Raw genomic sequence first — 20342 nt, forward strand, 5'->3', positions numbered from 1 at the left:
TGCAAAATGCTGGTTCCTGGGCCGACGTGGACGTCGACCCACATGTGAGAACAAGCAGCCTGCTTGTCCTCGGAGAAATTCTGTTTCCTGATGTGTTCATCTTAATTGTTGTTGTAATCTGCCTTGGGAAGCCTGGTGTTATAAAGATGGAATGTATTGAAATTAAATGGAAGTAAAATTAAACTCTCCGAGAGCACGTGACGTGATGAGCTGAGCAGACGTGCTTTGCCTCAGCTCCTGAGCCCTCACTCTATAAATCGTCAAAATACTGCAAATCGCAAGCAGAAAAAGGAAACCTGAGCTCTATATAGCATATGGACAAATACTTTAAACAATCCCCCGCTGGCATGGCGTTGCGTACTGGGAAGAAAGAAAAGGAAAAGAGTAAAACGCCAACAACAGAATCCAAGATGGCGGACGATCTGCTCTCGGCGAACCAAATATTCACAGCGGCGCAGCTCGAGCAGTTAACGCTTGCGGTGGCAAATGCTTGGCAACCTAAGTGGGACGCTCTGGATCAAAAGCTGGACTCTTATCAAACGAAGCTGGAAGGCTTGGGGACCCGAACGGAGGATTTGGAGACCAGGGTATCTGCCCTGGAAGATGATTCTCAGGGCTATAGCACGGACCTGCGGGAGCTTAAAAAACAGCTCCAGGAGCACATGGACAAATTAGAAGACCTTGAAAATCGCTCCCGCAGGAACAACGTGCACATCGTGGGCCTTTCAGAAAAAGTACCTGAAAAAAACCTGGTTGACTGGCTCACGGAGTGGTTATCAAAGGAGCTGGCCTTGTCGGATGGCTTCGGGCCCCTGGTAATCGAGCGAGCGCACCGCGTGGGTCGTAACAGGGAAAATCAAGAAAGACCCAGAGTGGTGGTGGCGCGGCTTCTCAACTACAGGCATAAATTGGAAGTGCTGCAGGGTTTTAAGATCCGCAGAGGAGACTTGAAACATGAAGGCCGCCAAATTCTGATATTTCAGGACTACTCCGCGGGTGTTCAGGAGCGACGACGTAAATTTCATCCATTATGTACTGCATTGGTCCAGAAACAAATTCGTTTTGTTCTACAATACCCAGCGGCGCTGAAAGTGCTGGTGCACGGACAATGGAAAGTATTTAAATCACTGGACGATGCAAAAAACAAGCTCCAGGATCAAGGTATCCTGGAAGGAGACTGAGAACAATGATAAACTCTATGAGAGAGTAGGTTTCAAAATGTTTTTCATTTTCTTTCTGTAGCAGTAATAGCTATAATAATGTTTTCAGTAAGCAGGAGTAGAGGGCTCTTGACATGTTAGGCGCTCCCTTGCTAATTCCCGGTTTTGGTTTGGGAATATGGCAAATGGGTTAGTTTTGGGGGGGGGGGAATGAGGGGGATTGGGGTAAAGGGCTTAAGATCTCTGAGAGAATATCTATTTGCTATGGGACTAGGGGGACGTTTCGACAGTGTAGGGGGCAGTATCATGCAGGATTAAAAAGTAATCTGCTGGAGTTGTATCTGCAAAGGGTGAATATGGGGCTGGAGGGCCCTGCAGCATACCAGAAGTGTAGGGTCAATGGGAGCGGAAGGTTCCAGGGATGACCACTAGAATTATATCTTGGAACGTAGGTGGTATCAGCTCCCCAATCAAAAGATCTAAGATCCTTTCAGCCCTTAAGAGACACAGAGCTGATATTGCATGTTTGCAGGAAACGCGCCTCACAGATTTAGAACACTCTAAGCTGCACAAATATTGGGTGGGGGAGGTATTTGCGGCGTCATCCCAGAGTCGTAAAGGAGGGGTGGCGGTGCTGTTTCGAAAGGGGCTCCCATACAAAGCAACTGTAATAGACAAAGGGGCCCAGGGGGACCACATATTGCTAAAAATATGGTTATCAGGTAGAGTCATTTTGCTATTGGTCCTCTATGGGCCTAACAATCATAATCCGGCCTTCCTTACTAACTTAGCTGGGAAGTGCCTACAGAGTAATAGTGGGGATTTGATTGTAGTGGGAGACTTTAATGCGGTCTTGGACCCGAGGCAGGATTGCTCTAGTGCAAAAGATTCTCAGTACAGAGGAGTGCGGGCCAAGGAATTTCAGACATTTAATAGGACCCTCGACCTGGTAGACACGTGGAGGATACTCCACCCTGGAGAAAAAGATTACACGCACAGGTCGAGGGCCCATGGCACATTTGCCAGGATTGACTATATTCTGTGTGCTCGCTCCTTATTCCACCTAATAGCTGCGGTATCTATAGGCCCTGAGGAAGTAGCAGATCATGCTATGGTGTGGTTAGACCTTGTTAACTCTGCGGCAGCTGGGGGAGGTAGGGGGTGGAGATACCCAGTGGGCCTCCATCAAGATTTACAATTCCGGGCACACGTACAGCAAAGTTGGGAATACTATATAGATGACAATCACTGGCACGCAGTTCATCAACCTGAGTTGTTCTGGATGACCTCGAAGGCGGTCCTGCGGGGTGCCATTATAGCCTACTGTAGTATGAAAAATAGGAAGAAAGCGGCAGGCATCCTGAATTTGGAGCGCCAGTTACAAAAAGCCAAAAGATTACATCTTCACCATCCCACACCAGTTAACTTAGAGAATCTAAAAGCTACCCAGGCAGCGTTAAATAGCTTATTACATGAAAAGGAGATGAAGTCCGCCCTGTTTTACAAATATAAGTTGCAGAGGTTTGGTAACCGGGCAGGAAGAATGTTAGGTAGACTGATTAGGAACTCGGGAGCCCCAAGGACAGTGACTGCATTGAGGGATGCAAAAGGGAACATAATAACAGATAGTCGAAAGATCGGGCAGGCCTTTACAGAGTATTTTAAAACATTATATAAATCCAGAGTGTCTCCCTCAGCACAAAAAATGCAGGAATACCTGACCCAGATTGGGCTCCCAAGACTAACAGGGGAGCAATTGGAGAACCTGAACAAACCGATAACAATGTTAGAACTGCAGGGTGTGATTAAAAAGTTGAAGCTTTGGTCTGCCCCGGGCCCAGATGGATTTTCAGGGGAGTACTATAAAATTCTGTCAGGGGAGGCCCTAGCATCCTTGCTGGAATATTATCAGGAGGTGGTGGGGAAAAAAGAATTTCCGAGGCATGCCAACACAGCGCTCATAACCTTAATACCCAAGCCAGGGAAGCCTTTGGACAATGTCGAATCTTACCGACCAATTTCTTTGCTAAATGTTGATACCAAAATATTGGCAAAGCTGATGGCTGAGCGTTTGGCAGAATATCTCCCATCCCTGATAAGTCAGGAGCAGGTTGGGTTTGTTAGGGGCCGTCAGTCGGTACATAATATCAGGAAGACTCTGATGGCTATGGCGGCCAGCCAGCAGCTTGGGGCCTCCACCCTGCTCTTGAGTCTAGATGCTGAAAAGGCTTTTGACCAGGTGGGGTGGGAGTTCATGCACCAGACCTTGGCTGCCATGGGTATAGAGGGGTGGTTCACACATGCAGTCCAAGCACTTTATTGTCAACCCAAGGCAGGAGTGTTTGTAAATGGAGTCAGAGAGCCGGAGTTCCAAATAAGCCGGGGTACGAGACAGGGTTGTCCCTTGTCCCCTTTGTTATTTATATTGTCTTTAGAACCGTTGCTGCGGAGGGTCTCTTCAGCCCCAGACCTCCAGGGGGTTAGTCTGGCAGGAAAAGATATTAGGATTCTAGCTTATGCAGATGATTTATTAGTAATTTTGAGAGAGCCTGCTAAAACTTTACCAAATTTGCTGCGGTTAATTGAGCAGTATGGGAGATACTCAGGGTTTCGTTTAAATTTACATAAATCTATAGCCTTACCAGTGTTGTCAGAAGAACCAATAACCTGGCTGGGGAGTTTCCCCATCCAATGGACGCAGACCTCCTTGAAATACCTGGGAATCACCATCACTAGGGATTTATCACAACTATATGTGCAAAATGTACAGAGATTATTGCGAGACACTAATAGACAGTTGGAGGCCTGGGGGCCGTTGCCACTTTCTCTGATGGGAAGGATTGCGCTGTTTAAATGGTTATGGCCCCTAGATGGCTCTACACATTTCAGTCACTCCCATTGTTTCTAAAAAAATCTGATGAACAGAAGCTGATAAAAATGGTACAAAAATTTTTATGGAAGAAGAAGAGGCCACGTCTGTCTTATTACGCATTAAGTGTTCCAGTGGAGTACGGCGGCCTGGGACTATTAAATATCAAGTATATGACAGTGGCAAGTGGAATGCGACATATCAATGACTGGTTCCGTGGATCCCAGGACTATACAGCCACTTCCATAGAAATGCATTTGTATCCTGAAACACACTTTAGTAACTATCTACACACGGCAGGGCCTCCCTTGCCATATATATTGCAAGCGACAGGAATTCTGAGGTCAGCGAAAGCTGTATGGCAATGGGTCTGTAAGTTGCACCAATTCTCTGCAAAAACTACCCCGTTCCTGTCGATTTGTGAAAACCCTGCATTCCCACCAGGCATTTTATATCCAGCTTTCCAAAGGTGGAAGCGGAAAGGGATGATATACTTACTGCATGTAGTCTCTCCAGAAGGACGGATAAAGTCGTTCCAGGAGCTTCAGGAGGAATTTGGTCTGCCCCCTTCGGACGAGTTTCACTACAGTCAGTTAAAGCATTATATCCAGTCCTTGCCTTGGGAGGATTTGGCGGAAGATGTTCAGGAAGAACTGGCCTCAGCATTTTCCTTAGCAGCACAACAGCAAGTACCGCTCAATTTTTACCACAGGCACATTAGAGACACAGTACAAGAACCTGATTATGCCAAATTGTTAGCCCAGTGGAAACAGGACATTCCGATGGAATTTACAATATCACAGTTGAAAACTCATGTTTTGACTATGAGGAGACATACTTCTATGGTCTCGCACTGGGAAACTCAGTACAGAGTGGCACTCAGACTGTACATTCCTCCTAGGAGGGCTTTCCATATGGGGATCTCTCCGTGGGGGGAATGCCCCAAATGTAAGGAGCCTGGAGCCTCTCTGGGGCATATGCTCTGGAGGTGCAGAGGCATTGCCAGCTATTGGAAGCAGATAATACATTATGTATCTTATATTTGGCAGGCCAGATGGAAGTATGACCCAGGTTTGTTGCTGGGCCACCCTGTACTTGTCCGACCAATACCGAAAGGATTTACAACCTTTGTGCACAAAACCATAATAGTTGCTATGCAGGTGATACTGTCAGAGTGGGTATCCTATGTTTACCCATCATATTCCCAGTGGCGGACTCGTATGATCCTGCTGTTGAGAGTCGAAAGGATGGGGGTGCATGACTTTAACTCTGGACCTGGTCTGCGGTTTCTAGATATTTGGCACCCATTGCTAGACACACTGACCCCAGCAGCCAGGAGTAGGTTGCTGAACATATGATAGTTCCCAGGCAATGCATAAGGAAAGGGAAAGGGAGGGGGAGGGTTTGTAAAGGGAGGGAGGGAATTTGGTAAATTGGGGGGGAAGGGGGAAGAGAAGGGTGGTAGGGGGTTGTTTGGGGAGGTAGGGGAATTTATTAATATTTGTATTAAGTTGTGGACATGGTTGGTGTTCTTTACTTCTGTTATGATATGGACTTACATATTTGAGTGTATAACTGTCACTTAGTATTTTTATGTCATGCAGGATAACTTGTCTTCAATAAAAAAAAGATAAATAAAAAAAAAAAATTAAACTCTCCTTTCATTGATGCACGTGGAATCACATATTCACTTCATCTGTTTGTAGAAGTTTACATTTTAGATACACAAATGAATTATTCTGTTTTCAGCATGTGTCAGGGCCAAATGGTTTTATAAGTCAAAATAAAAATAAATATTTTCTTTCAAAAAGCACAGTGTGCTTTATTAATGACCCGACATGGCCCGTGTCGGGTCATTAATAAAGCACACTTGTGAGAAGATCACGTGATGCCAAGCTATGGGAGAGATGCTGATCTGAGCTTCTCCTACACTCACCCCAATAAGTTGACCCCCTCACCGGCTTAAAATTTGAGCAGTTCACCGTCAGGTGGAGCTACCCTATTAGAGAAGCAGAGATCCAAGTTTGGAGATGTTTTGTTTCTTGAATGGCAACTAAATCGGTTCGCAAGGACAAGGATCGAGGACCACTCACAGACAAAAAGATGGTGGCATCCACCAGCCCGTCTACCTCTTCAGTGAGTTTGGCATGGGCGATGGAGATAACCGCGAAAATGACTGCGGCTCTGGAAGCCGTGCTGGCAAAAAAACTATAACTGATTGAGGCTAAATTGGAAAGAGTAGAAGTTAAACTGGATGATTTTAGTAGAGAAATTGTTGCCTTATAACAGTGCACCAGCGCCTAGAAGATCAGATGCAAGGAGTGTCGGCTGCCCAGGCCCAGCTTCAGTTGAAAATTGCAGCTTTGGAAAATAAAATCGAAGACCTTGAGAATAGGTCTCGCTGTAATAATTTGAGACTAATAGGTCTTCCAGAAACACTGGGGACACGAGAACTGGCCCGCACAGTGAAGCATTGGCTTACTAAGGAATTACAACTGCTAGAAGCTTCGGGCCCCCTCCGCATAGAAAGGGCCCACAGACTTGGTTTATATCAGCCTTCGAATATGCGGCCAAGGCCTGTGATATTACGCCTTCTAAACTTTGCTCACAAGAAGAGGATCTTGGTGGCGCTTCAGGCAGGTAAGGCCATAACATACAATGGCACCAGAACCTTATATTTCCAAGACTGTTCTGCCACTGTAGTGGCAAAGAGATGGACCTTTGCATCAATTTGTTCCAGTCTACATATGAAAAACATTCGATTTGCACTATTATATCCTGCTAGACTGAGAGTTATACACAAGGCATCAACTTTATTCTTTAATGCAGTGCCTGAGGCGCAAGCCTTTCTGAACCAGATTAATCGAGATGAGGGGGTTGCTGAAGATGGGGGAACCCCTTGAAGCTGGATTTCCAGCAGAATGTTCTTCGCAGGGAAGGAGTACTCGTTCTGTTGAGAGAGGGCAGCTGATTGGAAGTCTTCTGGCACCTAGTACTAATTGTGGCTTATTATTCACGACTGTGGCTTATAAACTGCAATCAATGCTAACACTTTGGTTTACTTTTTTTTTTTTAACAAACCTCATGCACTACATTTCTATTGGGATACTTGCATTTATTCTGATACATTGGATTATCCTACGACGTTCTCAGCATGAGCTCCTATGCTTGGACAGAGGCCTCTCTCTTCTTCCTTTTCCGATTCATATCCAACCAACATGATAGTGGATGGCATTGATTACAGAGGATCTAAGCTACTTGCTGACTTATTGTCATGTATTGAGCAACGAGCGAGGACCTCGGCTGTTGTATCTTTATTGATTGACTCAGGACCACTTCTTGCTATATAGTAACATAGTAACATAGTAGATGATGGCAGAAAAAGACCTGCATGGTCCATCTAGTCTGCCCCACAAGATAAACTCATATGTGCTACTTCTTGTGTATACCTTACCTTGATTTGTATCTGCCATTTTCAGGACACAGACCGTAGAAGTCTTGCCCAGAACTAGCCCCACCACCCAAACACCAGCCCTGCCTCCCAATCTCGGCTAAGCTTCTGAGGATCCATTCCTTCTGCACAGGATTCCTTTATGTTTATCCCACGCATGCTTGAATTCCGCTGCCGTTTTCATCTCCACCACCTCCCGCGGGAGGGCATTCCAAGTATCTACCACTCTCCGTGAAAAAATATTTCCTGACATTTTTCTTGAGTCTGCCCCCCTTCACTCGCATATCATGTTCTCTCGTTCTACCGCCCTCCCATCTCCGGAAAAGGTTAGTTTGCGGATTAATACCTTTCAAATATTTGAACTTCTGTATCATATCACCCCTGTTTTCCTCCAGGGTATACATGTTCAGGTCCGCAAGTCTGTCCTCATACGTCTTGGAACGCAAATCCCATACCATTCTCGTAGCTTTTCTTTGCACCGCTTCCATTTTTTTAACATCCTTCGCAAGGTACGGCCTCCAAAACTGAACACAATACTCCAGGTGGGGCCTCACCAACGACTTCTACAGGGGCATCAACACCTCTTTTCTTCTGCTGGTCATACCTCTCTCTATACAGCCTAGCAACCTTCTGGCTACGGCCACCGCCTTGTCACACTGTTTCGTCGCCTTCAGATCCTCAGATACTATCACCCCAAGATCCCTCTCCTCGTCCGTAACTATCAGACTCTCCCCGCCTAACACATACTTCTCCCGTGGATTTCTATTCCCTAAGTGCATCACTTTGCATTTCTTCGCATTGAATTTTAATTGCCAAACCTTAGACCATTCTTCTAGTTTCCGCAGATCCTTTTTCATGTTTTCCACTCCCTCCCTGGTGTCCACTCTGTTACAAATCTTAGTATCATCCGCAAAAAGGCAAACTTTACCTTCTAACCCTTCAGCAATGTCACTCACAAATATATTGAACAGAATCGGTCCCAGCACCGATCCCTGAGGCACTCCACTACTCACCTTCCCTTCCTCCGAGCGAATTCCATTCACCACCACCCTCTGGTTTCTGTCCGTCAACCAGTTCCTAATCCAGTTCACCACTTCAGGTCCTATCTTCAGCCTGTCCAGTTTATTCAAGAGCCTCCTGTGGGGAAACGTGTCAAAAGCTTTGCTGAAATTTAAGTTGATTACGTCCATAGCACGTCCTTGATTCAATTCTCCAGTCACCCAGTCAAAGAATTCAATGAGATTTGTTTGACACGATTTCCCTTTGGTAAAACCATGTTGTTTCGGATCTTGCAACTTATTGGCTTCCAGGAAATTCACTATCCTGTCCTTTAGCATGGCTTCCATTACTTTTCCAATAACCGAAGTGAGGCTTACCGGCCTGTAGTTTCCAGCTTCTTCCCTATCACCACTTTTGTGAAGAGGGACCACCTCCGCCGTTCTCCAATCGCACGGAACCTCTCCCGTCTCCAAGGATTTATTAAACAAATCTTTAAGAGGACCAGCCAGAACCTCTCTGAGCTCCCTCAATATTTTGGGGTGGATCCCGTCCGGTCCCATGGCTTTGTCCACCTTTAGGTTTCCTAGTTGTTCATACACACGCTCTTCCGTGAACGGTGCTAAATCCACTCCACTCTCACATGTACTTTTGTCAGTCCATCTCGGTCCTTCTCCATTATTTTCTTCTGTGAAAACAGAACAAAAGTATCTATTTAGCAAATTTGCCTTTTCTTCATCATTTTCTACATATCTTTATTGATTGACTCAGGAGCACTTCTTGCTATATGACGAACACTGGGGAAAAATGGGCTTGAATGTGAATGGGAGAGCAGACTGAGTTTGACTAAGTGAATGAAAGTTGGAGTGTGATGGTATGGATGTGTTCACAGTGGGAGGTTGAATGTGTCGGGGTGGATGTGCGTTGAAATGTGATTGGTCTCTTATGTGGGGCCTTTGGTTCTTTCTATTGGGGGTATGGGGTATAGAATATTTCTGGGAGAAGAGGAGGGGAGGGGGTGGGTTTAGGAAAAGGGCTAGTGGGAACGAATTGGGGAAACCCTTACTCGCAGGTTGGATAAAGAATTTCTATGACATATTCTGTACTGCGAATTGCCACTTTGTAGCTTTGTATAGTAGTCTGGGCTTGTGGCTGGGACAGCCCATTCCAACTCTCATACATAATTACTCTCTGGGATACACCCTGGGAACAGAAGTGACCTAATAGTAAAGATTGTCACATGGAATGTGGGAGGTATTCCCTCCCCCATTAAAAGATCTAAAATACTGCAAGCTTTGCAGCAGTGCCGTGTAGACATTGCACTGCTACAAGAAACACATCTCAGAAGCTGAACATGCTAAATTGAAGCGATGGTAGGTGGTGAACTGTGTGTCTTCCCCTGCTATTAACAAAAAAAGGGGGATGGGGGTTCTCTTCCACAGGGGGGTCTTAGATCACTGCCAGCAGCTATATGTAGATGGGGAGGGTTGGGTAGTCATCTGCAAGGCTACTATGCAAAGACAATGTATTGTCTTCTGTAATGTATATGCCCTGAATCAGTTTAGTCAGGTCTTCTACAAATCTCTCTTACACATGAGTTTATCTTGTTGGGCAGACTGGATGGACTTTGCAGGTCTTTTTCTGCCGTCATCTACTATGTTACTATGTATGTATGGTACCACCTCTTGCCCTATGATCAGATGCCTTTGCTAGTGTGGGGGTGTGTGATTTTAACACAGTGTGGGATCTACTAATCTGATAACTTGAGGAGGGACCACCCTACTCCCTGTCGTGGTATTCCACATTCTTTCAGATGTGTTACTGGTTCAAGTTCCTGAACTGGTAGTGACAATGTCACCATGGACCAACGCAATTTAGGTACTAATAATGTCTGTATAAAACAAACAACATGAAAAATAATAGAATGCATGTGATGTTGCGATAGCAGTGTGCGATAGCAACGTCCTCAATTTTGTCCCTATTTCTAGGGCCTTATATGCCAGCGATGAAAAACGAACCCTACTTTTTTAAGGGGTTTGAAACATGCTCTTTCTAATGAAAATGATTAAAAAGAGTTTCCAGAAGTTCTTTTTTGTAAAAGTGAAATACCCTATTTTTGGCATTTTTGCAAAAATCATCAAATTTACGCTCAATTTGTGAACTAATGGAAAATATTAGGAGAATGAAATTTTATATTCAAAAACCTTGTGTTGATAAGTTGATGTGTGCAAAGTTTCATGTTTATCACACCTTTAATTCCAGAGATATAAAAAGCCAAACTTTACAATTTTTTCAAGCCGCAAATTTTTCGGACCAAGTTTGCTCCAAATTTTCTTCATGAAAATCGCTCATGAAGATTTTTTTATTAGTTTGTTTAATAGAGCGCAAAAAGTTGTACAAGATGGTCAAGTTTTGTTTCTCTCAACAAAATATTGCCAGCGATACAGTGTCTCAAAGTTTCCGAAATCTCGGAGTCATACCATAGAAGGCTGCAGTATGAGGTCAAACAGATTACTATATCTCAGCAAGTATTGCATCGGCGAACTTTACCAATGTTTATTGGGGACATGTATGAATGTTCACAGAAAATTTCATCGAAATCCATGACGGTCGAGCAGGGCACTTCTTTGAAATCAGACCACTTGACATGGAATGAATACTTGTGTCATATCTGTTGTGTCATGTGTTTTTCATGTGTGATCAAGGTGCAGTATTCTGCTAGTGTGTAGTATTTGCAGCCCTTTTTGTTTTGTGTTTTAGAGCCCGGTGTAATTACAGTGTTGCCTTTCCACGCATAAGGTTGTAGCTCATCCTGTCCTTGGAATTAGTGCTGTTATGGGTTTGGAAAAGTTATGAGTGTGTTTTTGCACAAGTTTGTGTATAGTGTTTTGCAGTGGAGAGATTGTATGTTGGCCTTACTGAAGTGGCACCAAAACATCAGAAAGGGTGTAAAGCCTAAATCATGACACACTACCCCTTGAAGGATCTACATATAGAGCTTATGAATTTCTAAGGTCTGCACTGGCATGGTATGGGAAAGAGGGTGGGGAAATACTACTGGAGAGGAAGAGGGAGTTCTGGATAAGGAGGAAAGAAGGAAGGGAGAAAGAGCTGGCTTTTTTGGGAATATTCGCAAAAAAGCCAGCTCTTTCTCCCTCCCTTCCTTCATATTAGCATATTCATTTGCATATATATATATATATATACAAATGAATATGCTAATATGCCCCACCCCATCCTTTGCTGCCCCCCCCAAATGAAACAGTCAAACTACGGCCCTGGCAGAGAGGGTAGTAGATGTATAGAATGCCCTTCCAAGAGAGGTGATAGAATCAAAAATGGTGAGCAAATTCAAAAATGCATGAGATAGACACAGGGGATGCCTAACTAGAAAGAGGATGGAAATGCAAGATGGCTGTTGAAGTGCTATGTTGGGCAAGAGTAGAGGGAGCTAAGGCTGAAGCCGGACAGACATGATTTGTGTCCTGCAATGGCAAAAGAGTAAAAGAAGATTAGCCAAATCCAGCATGGGGGAACTAAGGTCGATGCTGGACAGACTTCTACAGTCTGTGTCCCGCAAATGACAACTCCAGTGTTGTAGATCACTTTATTGTTACGTGCTTTGAGTGAGGGTGCTGTTCAGCTCAGGGGGAAGGGGAAGACATATTGACTAGTAAGTTGAATTACTTGGGGGATGGTGTATGCTTATAACCCAGATGTCACCATTTTTGGCTGCCTATATGGATGGCATGGTGGAGATTTTACAACTAGTGTTTAAGCATGGGTGTCTGGGGCCCCTCACAAAGTGGCAAGAGAGGCTCTGGCCATCTTGTTGGGCAGACTGATGGACCCTGCAGATCTTTATAAGAACATAAGAATTGCAATACTGGATCAGACCATAGGCGCCGACTCCATGGGTGCTGTGGGTGCTTGAGCACCCCCAAAATTTTGAAACCTGCCCTCCTTGCTTTCCTGCAGCTCAGCCAGCACTTAAAACTGATTTTACCTGAACAGCAGCCTCTCTGAGCGTCCCGCCCTAATTTCCTGTTTACACAAGGGCGGGAGGCTGAGAGAGATAAGGAGAGAAGACAAGAGGCAGTCTGTGTGCTTTGCTTTTACTGCCCTTCAGTCAGGTAAATCAAAGCAATAGATTTTAAACTAACAGGAGGTAGAAAAAAGTTTAATTTGTGTCGTCCTCTTATTTCATGAAAAATATGTTTTTGAAAGTGAGACTAAAGTGTCCTAAGGGCTCATGTTTAGGGTTATTTTTTTCTTTTCAGTTAATGGCCATGATTTGTCTTAATATTTATAATAAATTTCTCCTGCCTACACCCCTCAAACAGACTGCAAGCACTGAGTCTTTCCCGATTAAATGGTGCTCTGTTTTATCTCTGGCTGCTGTTAAAATGTTTAAAAAGGTCAAATGTCATTTGAACCTTAAACTGCTGTTACACATAACTGATGAGAAACCAAAAGGAGATTGTGCAATGGCAAGAAAAACATTTTTTGTTCTCTGTTTTAAAATTGTAATTGAAATGCTAAAGAAGAGTTTATGGTTCTTGCAGCCAGAGAATGTAGAAAAATCACTTTGCATTTTGAAAAGTAGCCTGTTCAGAAGTTTGGGCAGAGTTAGTGTCTTTGTGCTGCACTTTTAATAGGAGTGGTATGTTAAGCCTTATTCGTTTACTATTGGAACCAGCTGCTCCTGAGCTTTCTGTAGTAGACAGTAATACATTGTATTCTGAGCATAATTTGAAGAATGGTGGTTGCACCAGGGAACTATCCATAAATAGTAAAATATGCACAGTGTTTCCTTTGAAATACAATCTCAAATGAGAATAGGATGAAATGTAGAATAAAAAGCACAGAATTTATTGCTCCTCAAAGAGCCTCAGTGCTGCTTTATGTCTTGGAACATGATATGTGGAGAAAGTGCCCTGCAAAATCAGACAGGGTTCTGTATAAATGTGTGGTATGGTTACTCTTCACCTGTGCCGCACTACAGTGAACACAGAATGATGGATGCATCTGGTTCTAGAATGTAAGCGCTTTGAGGAGGGACTGTCTTTTTGTGTATGGTGTACAGCACTGCGTATGCCTTGTAGCGCTATAGAAATGATAAGTAGTAGTAGTAGTATGGATGGGAGGGCAGGGGAGAGAGGAAAAAAACTACACATGGATGGAGAAAATAGACGCTGGATGGAAAGAGGGAAGAGAGGGGGCAGACGCTGGATGGAAAGGAAAGAGAGAGGGAGCAGATGCTGGATGGAAAGGAGGAAGAGAGGAGGCAGATGGTGGAAGGAAAGGGGGGAGAGAGGGGGTAGACGCTGGATGGAAAGGGGGGAAAGTTAAAGATCGAGGAAAGAAGAAACAAGAGACTGGGACCAAAACAATTAGAAACAGTAAACGGCCAGACCACAAAGGTAGGAAAAATGAATTTTATTTTTAGTTTAGGATAAAGTAGTGTGGTAGCTGTGTTAATAAATACAGAAAATGGAAGTAAGGTGATATCTTTACTGGACTAATTTTAATACATTTTTGACTAATGTTTGGAGACCAAACCCTCCTTTCTTATGTCAGAACAGAATACCATAACAGCAGTATACTGTCCTGACCTGAGGAAAGTGGTTTTGGCCTTTGAAAGCTAATTAAAAAATGTATTTAGTCCACTAAAATGATATCATATTTTCCATTTTTTGTTTTATTTGTATTTGTTAACCTATAGTATAGTGATTGAAATATGTCAGTTTTTGAAATTTGCATCTCCTTATATTTGCACAGTACGGGGGGACTTAGGGGGGGACTGTTCAGGGAAGAAGTCCTTGTGCAGGTTGCAGGCAGCCTATAAGTGGCGCTGCTACTGCCCAGGTGAAGACTGCAGTAGACAGAATTTTAAGATTGGGGGGGGAGGGGGGAGAGACGCACTGCCTGTAAAAAAAGAAAAAAAGATTTTCAGCATCCCCAATCATTTTGAAAAGTTGGCTCCTATGGATCAGACCGTCCATCTAGCCCAGTGTCCTGCTTCCAACAGTGGCCAATCCAGGTCATAAGTACCTGGCAGAAACCCAATTAGTAGCAACATTCCATGCTACCAATCCCTGGGCAAGCAGTAGCTTCTCCCATGGCCTTCTCATTAACAAACTATGGACTCCAGGAACTTGCCCAAACCTTTTTTAAACCCAAATACACTAACCACATTTACATCCTCCGGCAACGAGTTCCAGAGCTTAACTATTCTTTGAGTGAAAAAATATTTCCTCCTATTTGTTTGAAAAGTATTTCCATGTAACTTCATTGAGTGTTCTTTGGTCTTTGTACTTTTTGAAAGAGTAAAAAAATCAATTCACTTCTACTCGTTGTACACCACTCAGGATTTTGTAGACCTCAATCATATCCCCCCTCAGCCACCATTTACTGTGTTACTATGTTAATTACTTTGAGATCTGAAGCAGAGTGTACCCTCTAATGGAGTAGACAAAATGAGTGATCCACATGAGTCCATTACAGTGCTTAGCAGCTAAATTTCAGTCCCATAAAGTTTAGAATCATGCATTTGGAGTGCAGAAAATGAAGGGAGCAATGCATGATATGGAGGGTGGCAGTGAAAGTGTGATGTGAAGCAAACAGGAGAGAGCACTCATGGTGATTTCCATACCCATTGTGTGTGGTCAGATAAATTGATGTGATCTGATTCTGTTGCAGGTAAAACTTTCATTGGACTAAAGATTGTGGAGACGTTGTTGAAAAACCATATACACTGGAGGAAAAAAGAGAGCCCCATTCTGGTGGTGTGCTACACAAACCATGCCCTGGACCAGTTTCTAGAAGGTGTGTGAGCTAGCTTTTCTCTGCTCCTGGTACTCCCCTCAATACTCACTGTAGGTTCAGAGCCCAGTCCAATCTCTGCTACCAGCTTCATATTGAGGACACTTCACAGTTTCTCTCCATAATCGTGCCTTTCATGATCTATTCACTAAGGAGGCCTCGAAGATCAAAGTCATTCGAGAACTGTAATTTTTTGTTCAGTCTCGTTCCCTCTCTCTCTCTGCCTCCACCTCTCTTGCTCGCTCATGCATTGTTTTCATGTCAACAGTGATCAAGGTCAGTCTGTAAATCTGTCACTTATTACATATGCAACACTGTCTTTGCCTATCAGTTTCCTGTTCCTGTCCTGCTCATACTCTCCTTATATGTTTATTTCTTCAGTTGTTTAAGTGCCTATCAAAATAGCCTGGAATGGGTACAAAGATAGCTTGACTGGATCACACCAAGAAACTGTTTCTCAGGGTTATTGGGGCTGTTACCCCACAAAACTCAACTTAATAGCAACACCTCCCTCACACACTAAAAAGCAGCACTGTTTCCCAGAGGTCTCAGCTCTCTGAGGCAGAACAGCTCAGCAGTATCTCTACTCCCTTAGACTGTATGTCAGGGAGTTTCAGACTTTCCCTGGTTATGAGCATTTTTTTAACCTGTCTGAGCCTGGCTCCATAGCCATCAGATAGATCTCTTTGAAGACTTTTTACTGTATAAATGGGACAAGAGCATATTCTGTCCTGAATTAAACACATATGGTCTTCCTGTAACATTGAGAATCCCTGTTACATATGTGCAATAATTCAGTCATTAAAATAATCCCATGACTCCAAGCTATTTCATGGCAGACAACATTTTTTTATGAATAGTTTTTCATTATTCAGCAAGCTTCCTTGGTTTTTATTTATTTGTTTGTTACATTTATATCCCACATTTTCCCACCTGTTTGTAGGCTCAATGTGGCTTACATAGTACCGGAGAGCTGTTACAGACTCCAGTGGTTGTCATCCTCAGCAACATATCTTGTGATACAGTTCTCATCAAGCAATGTAAAGTTGTTTAGACACTAGTTGGGGAGGGGGGATACTCCAACAGGATCAAAGTATGCCAGTGTGATGGAGGGGTGGAAGGAAGGGAGGGTACACCTAGGAGTTCACTGGAGTTCATGTCATGTCAGACATATAGTAAGGTAAAACCGGGACTGACTCGCTCCATTACTCCTGACATGGAGCTATAGTTGTGACTCCTGTGCTGCTCACATCCTGGAGATGAATGCATGGCTGCTTGGATGGTGTCGAGAGCATTTCAGCTTCCTATACCATAGGATGATTTTCCAAGGGTTGCTGAGCAGAGATGATGTCCATCTATCAAAGAAGGGAAAAAGTGTCTTTAGTAGCAGACTGGCTAATCTACTGAAGAGAGCTTTAAACTAGAATCGTTGGGCAGGGTAATCAAAGCCCCCAGGTAAGTGAAGCATTAAATAACTCTACACATGTGGGGAAAAGGGGCAACGTCTGGAAAACAATACATACTAATGCCCGAAGTATGGAAAATAAGGTTTTGGATCTAGAGGCTGTGATGGAAGTGGCTGATTTGGGTTTAGTAGTGATCATGGAGACATGATTTACAGAGAACCATGGCTGGGATAGAGTTATACTTGGCTACAATCTGTTCAGCAAATACAGAGTAGGAAGAAAGGGAGGGAGAGTGGCATTATATGTTAAACATAATATTAAAGCAGCACAACTGCAGGACCTAATGGGTAAGAACAAGGCACTGTAGGCCAATCTGGAAAGAGGGAATGGCATATATATTAGCATTGGTGTGATATACAGACCTCCTTCACAGACAGAAGAAGTGAACAGAGATTTAATTGAAGACATTCAAAATATATCTGTGAAAGAAAAAGTACTACTAATAGGTATCCCTACTGTGGGGTCTTTTAAAAGTAGGGAGATCCTGGATTCTTTACAGGGGGAACTCTTCCAGTAGTTGGTAATGGAATTCACATGGGATGGGGCCATACTAGACTTAGTGCTTACAAATGGGGAGAAGTTATGAGAGAAGAGGACATTTCTCTGGTAAGTGAACATTATTTTGCTTTGTGCTTTGGGAACTTAAAGATTGGGGTTTAAAGGAGAATTGTAGGTTAGTGATAGGTAGAATAAAAATATAAAAAAGCAAATGTTATCAACTAATCTCCTTACTCCTTTCCCCCTAGTTTTAAAACTTGAACTTTGTACCACAGCATTAACAGATAGCTAGCAGGCAGAGCAGACTTAGTTTAGTCTTAGTGGAAAAAAAGAGAGAGAAAAGCAAGCATTATTAACTAGTTTCCGTGGAGGGGCATAATTGAAAGGGGCGCCCAAGTTTTCCTGAGGACATCCTTGCAGGACGTCCCAGTGAAGGGGTGGGGAAACCCGTATTATTGAAACAAGATGGGCGTCCATCTTTCGTTTCGATAATACGGTCGGGGATGCCCAAATTGCAAAATTTAGGTCGACCTTAGAGATGGTCGTCCCCGATTTTTGGCAATAATGGAAACCGAGGACTTCCATTTCAGAAACGACCAAATACAAGTCCTTTGGTCATGGGAGGAGCCAGCATTTGTAGTGCACTGGTCCCCCTGACATGCCAAGATACCAACCGGGCACCCTAGGGGACACTGCAGTGGACTTCAGAAATTGCTCCCAGGTGCATAGCTCCCTTACCTTGTGTGCTGAGCCCGCCAAAACCCACTCCCCACAACTGTACAACACTACCATAGCCTTTATGGGTGAAGGGGGGCACCTACATATGGGTACAGTGGGTTTCTGGTGGGTTTTGAAGGGCTCACATTTACCACCACAAGTGCAACAGGTGTGGGTGGGGGTGGGCCTGGGTCCGCCTGCCTGAAGTGCACTGCACCCACTAAAACTACTCCAGGGACCTGCACACTGCTGTCATTGAGCTGGGTATGATAGAGGCTGGCATAGAGGCTGGAAAAAATATTTACAAAAAAATTTTTGGAGGGTGGCAGGGGGTTACTGGAAAGTAAGGGGAGGTCATCCCCGATTCCCTCCGGTGGTCATCTGGTCATTTAGGGCACATTTTTGTGGCTTGGTCGTAAGAAAAAAAGGACCAGGTAAAGTCATAACATAGTAACATAACATAGTAGATGACGGCAGAAAAAGACCTGCATGGTCCATCCAGTCTGCCCAACAAGATAAACTCATATATGTATACCTTACCTTGATTTGTACCTGCCTTTTTCAGGACACAAACCGTACAAGTCTGCCCAGCAGTATTTCCCGCCTCCCAACCACCAGTCCCGCCTCCCATCACTGGCTCTGGCACAGACCGTATAAGTCTGCCCTCCACTATCCTCGCCTCCCAACCACCAACCTCTCTTCCCCCACCTGCTCCGCCACCCAATTTCGGCTAAGCTTCTGAGGATCCATTCCTACTGCACAGGATTCCTTTATGCATATCCCACGCATCTTTGAATTCCGTTACCGTTTTCATCTCCACCACCTCCCGCGGGAGGACATTCCAAGCATCCACAACCCTCTCCATGAAAAAATACTTCCTGACATCTTCAATATATTCAACTCACAAATATATTGAACAGAATCGGCCCCAGCACCGTTCCCTGAGGCACTCCACTACTCACCTTTCCCTCCTCCAAGCGAACTCCATTTACCACCACCCTCTGTCGTCTGTCCGTCAACCAGTTCCTAATCCAGTTCACCACTTCAGGACCTATCTTCAGCCCGTCTAGTTTATTTAAGAGCCTCCTGTGGGGAACCGTGTCAAAAGCTTTGCTAAAATCTAACACAATGTATGGGAAGTATCATGTAGATAACACAATTGTATAGAGAAGGATAAGAGGAAGAGATGTGGTGGGGGGAGGAATGAGTTATGGTTAATATTAGTGCTGTGGCTTAGGTTCGTGAATTAAGTTGGGTCATTTGGATAGGCTTGTTTGAAGTGGTATGTTTTCAGCAGCTTTTGGAAGGGTAGATGTTCGTTGGTTGTTCGGATGTATCTTGGTATGGGTTCCAGAGTTGGCTGCCTATAACGGAGAAGATGGATATGTAGTAGGTTTTGTATTTGAGACCTTTGCAATTGGGGAGATGAAGATTGAGATATGTTCGAGAAGATTTGGACCCGTTCCTGGTTGGAAGGTCGATTAGATTGGTCATGTAACTTGAGGATTCTCCGTGGAGGAGGATCTTGTGGATCAATTTGTGGACTTTGAAGTTTATTCGCTCTTTGATAGGGAGCCAGTGGAGTTTTTCACTGAGTGGTGTTGCACTTTCAAATTGTGATTTACCAAAAATAAGTCTGGCTGCCGTGTTTTGGGCGGTGTGGAGTTTTTTCAGGATTTGGGCTTTGCAACCAATGAAGATGCTGTTGCAGTAGTCAGCGTGGGTGAGTACTGTGGATTGTACCAGATTGCGGAAAGTTGTTTGGGGGAGGAATGTTTTTACTCTTTTCAGTACCCACATCATGTTGAACATCTTCTTCGTCATGGCTTTTGCGTGAGTTTCTAGAGTTAGGTGATTGTCTAGCGTTACACCCAGGATTTTTAGATTGTCGGATATTGGGATTGTAACGTCGGGGGTGGTCAGAGTGGTTGGGAGTACAGTGGTGTGTCTTGATGAGAGGATTAAGCATTGAGTTTTTTCTTTATTCAATTTCATTTTGAAGGCATTGGCCCAGGAGGCTAAGATGTTCATGCCAGTGATTATTTTTTCAGAAATTTCTGCAAGGTTGGATTGGAAGAGGATGAATATGGTGACATCATCTGCATAGATAAATGGGTTTAGACCAGCTTTGGATAGGGATTTAGCCAGAGGAATCATCATAAGATTGAAGAGGATTGGGGATAAAGGCGATCCTTGGGGGACTCCGCATTGTGAGGACCACGCATCTGATACAGATGAGGTTGATTTGACTTGATAGGATCTGGTGGTGATGAAACTTTTTATCAATTTAATGATGTTTCCGCAGATTCCTAATTTGTTCAGTAGTTTCGTAAGAATATCGTGGTTTACCATGTCAAATG

The 20342-nt window shown here is 44.0% G+C and overlaps 1 protein-coding gene across 1 annotated transcript in view; it reads left to right on the forward strand.

Annotated features, from left to right (window-relative positions):
- The window catches only part of LOC115460442 (NFX1-type zinc finger-containing protein 1-like), a 119001-nt gene that overhangs the window by 11305 nt on the left and 87354 nt on the right, over nt 1-20342 (forward strand). Inside the window, exons 3-6 of the mRNA XM_030190213.1 lie at nt 451-1161; nt 1952-3439; nt 6319-6669; nt 15179-15304. Coding sequence (XP_030046073.1) covers nt 451-1161; nt 1952-3439; nt 6319-6669; nt 15179-15304 — 2676 coding nt within the window. The remainder of the gene's footprint in view (nt 1-450; nt 1162-1951; nt 3440-6318; nt 6670-15178; nt 15305-20342) is intronic.

This window comes from Microcaecilia unicolor, chromosome 1 (genome assembly GCF_901765095.1).
Source record: "Microcaecilia unicolor chromosome 1, aMicUni1.1, whole genome shotgun sequence".
Taxonomy (NCBI): Eukaryota; Metazoa; Chordata; class Amphibia; order Gymnophiona; family Siphonopidae; genus Microcaecilia; species Microcaecilia unicolor.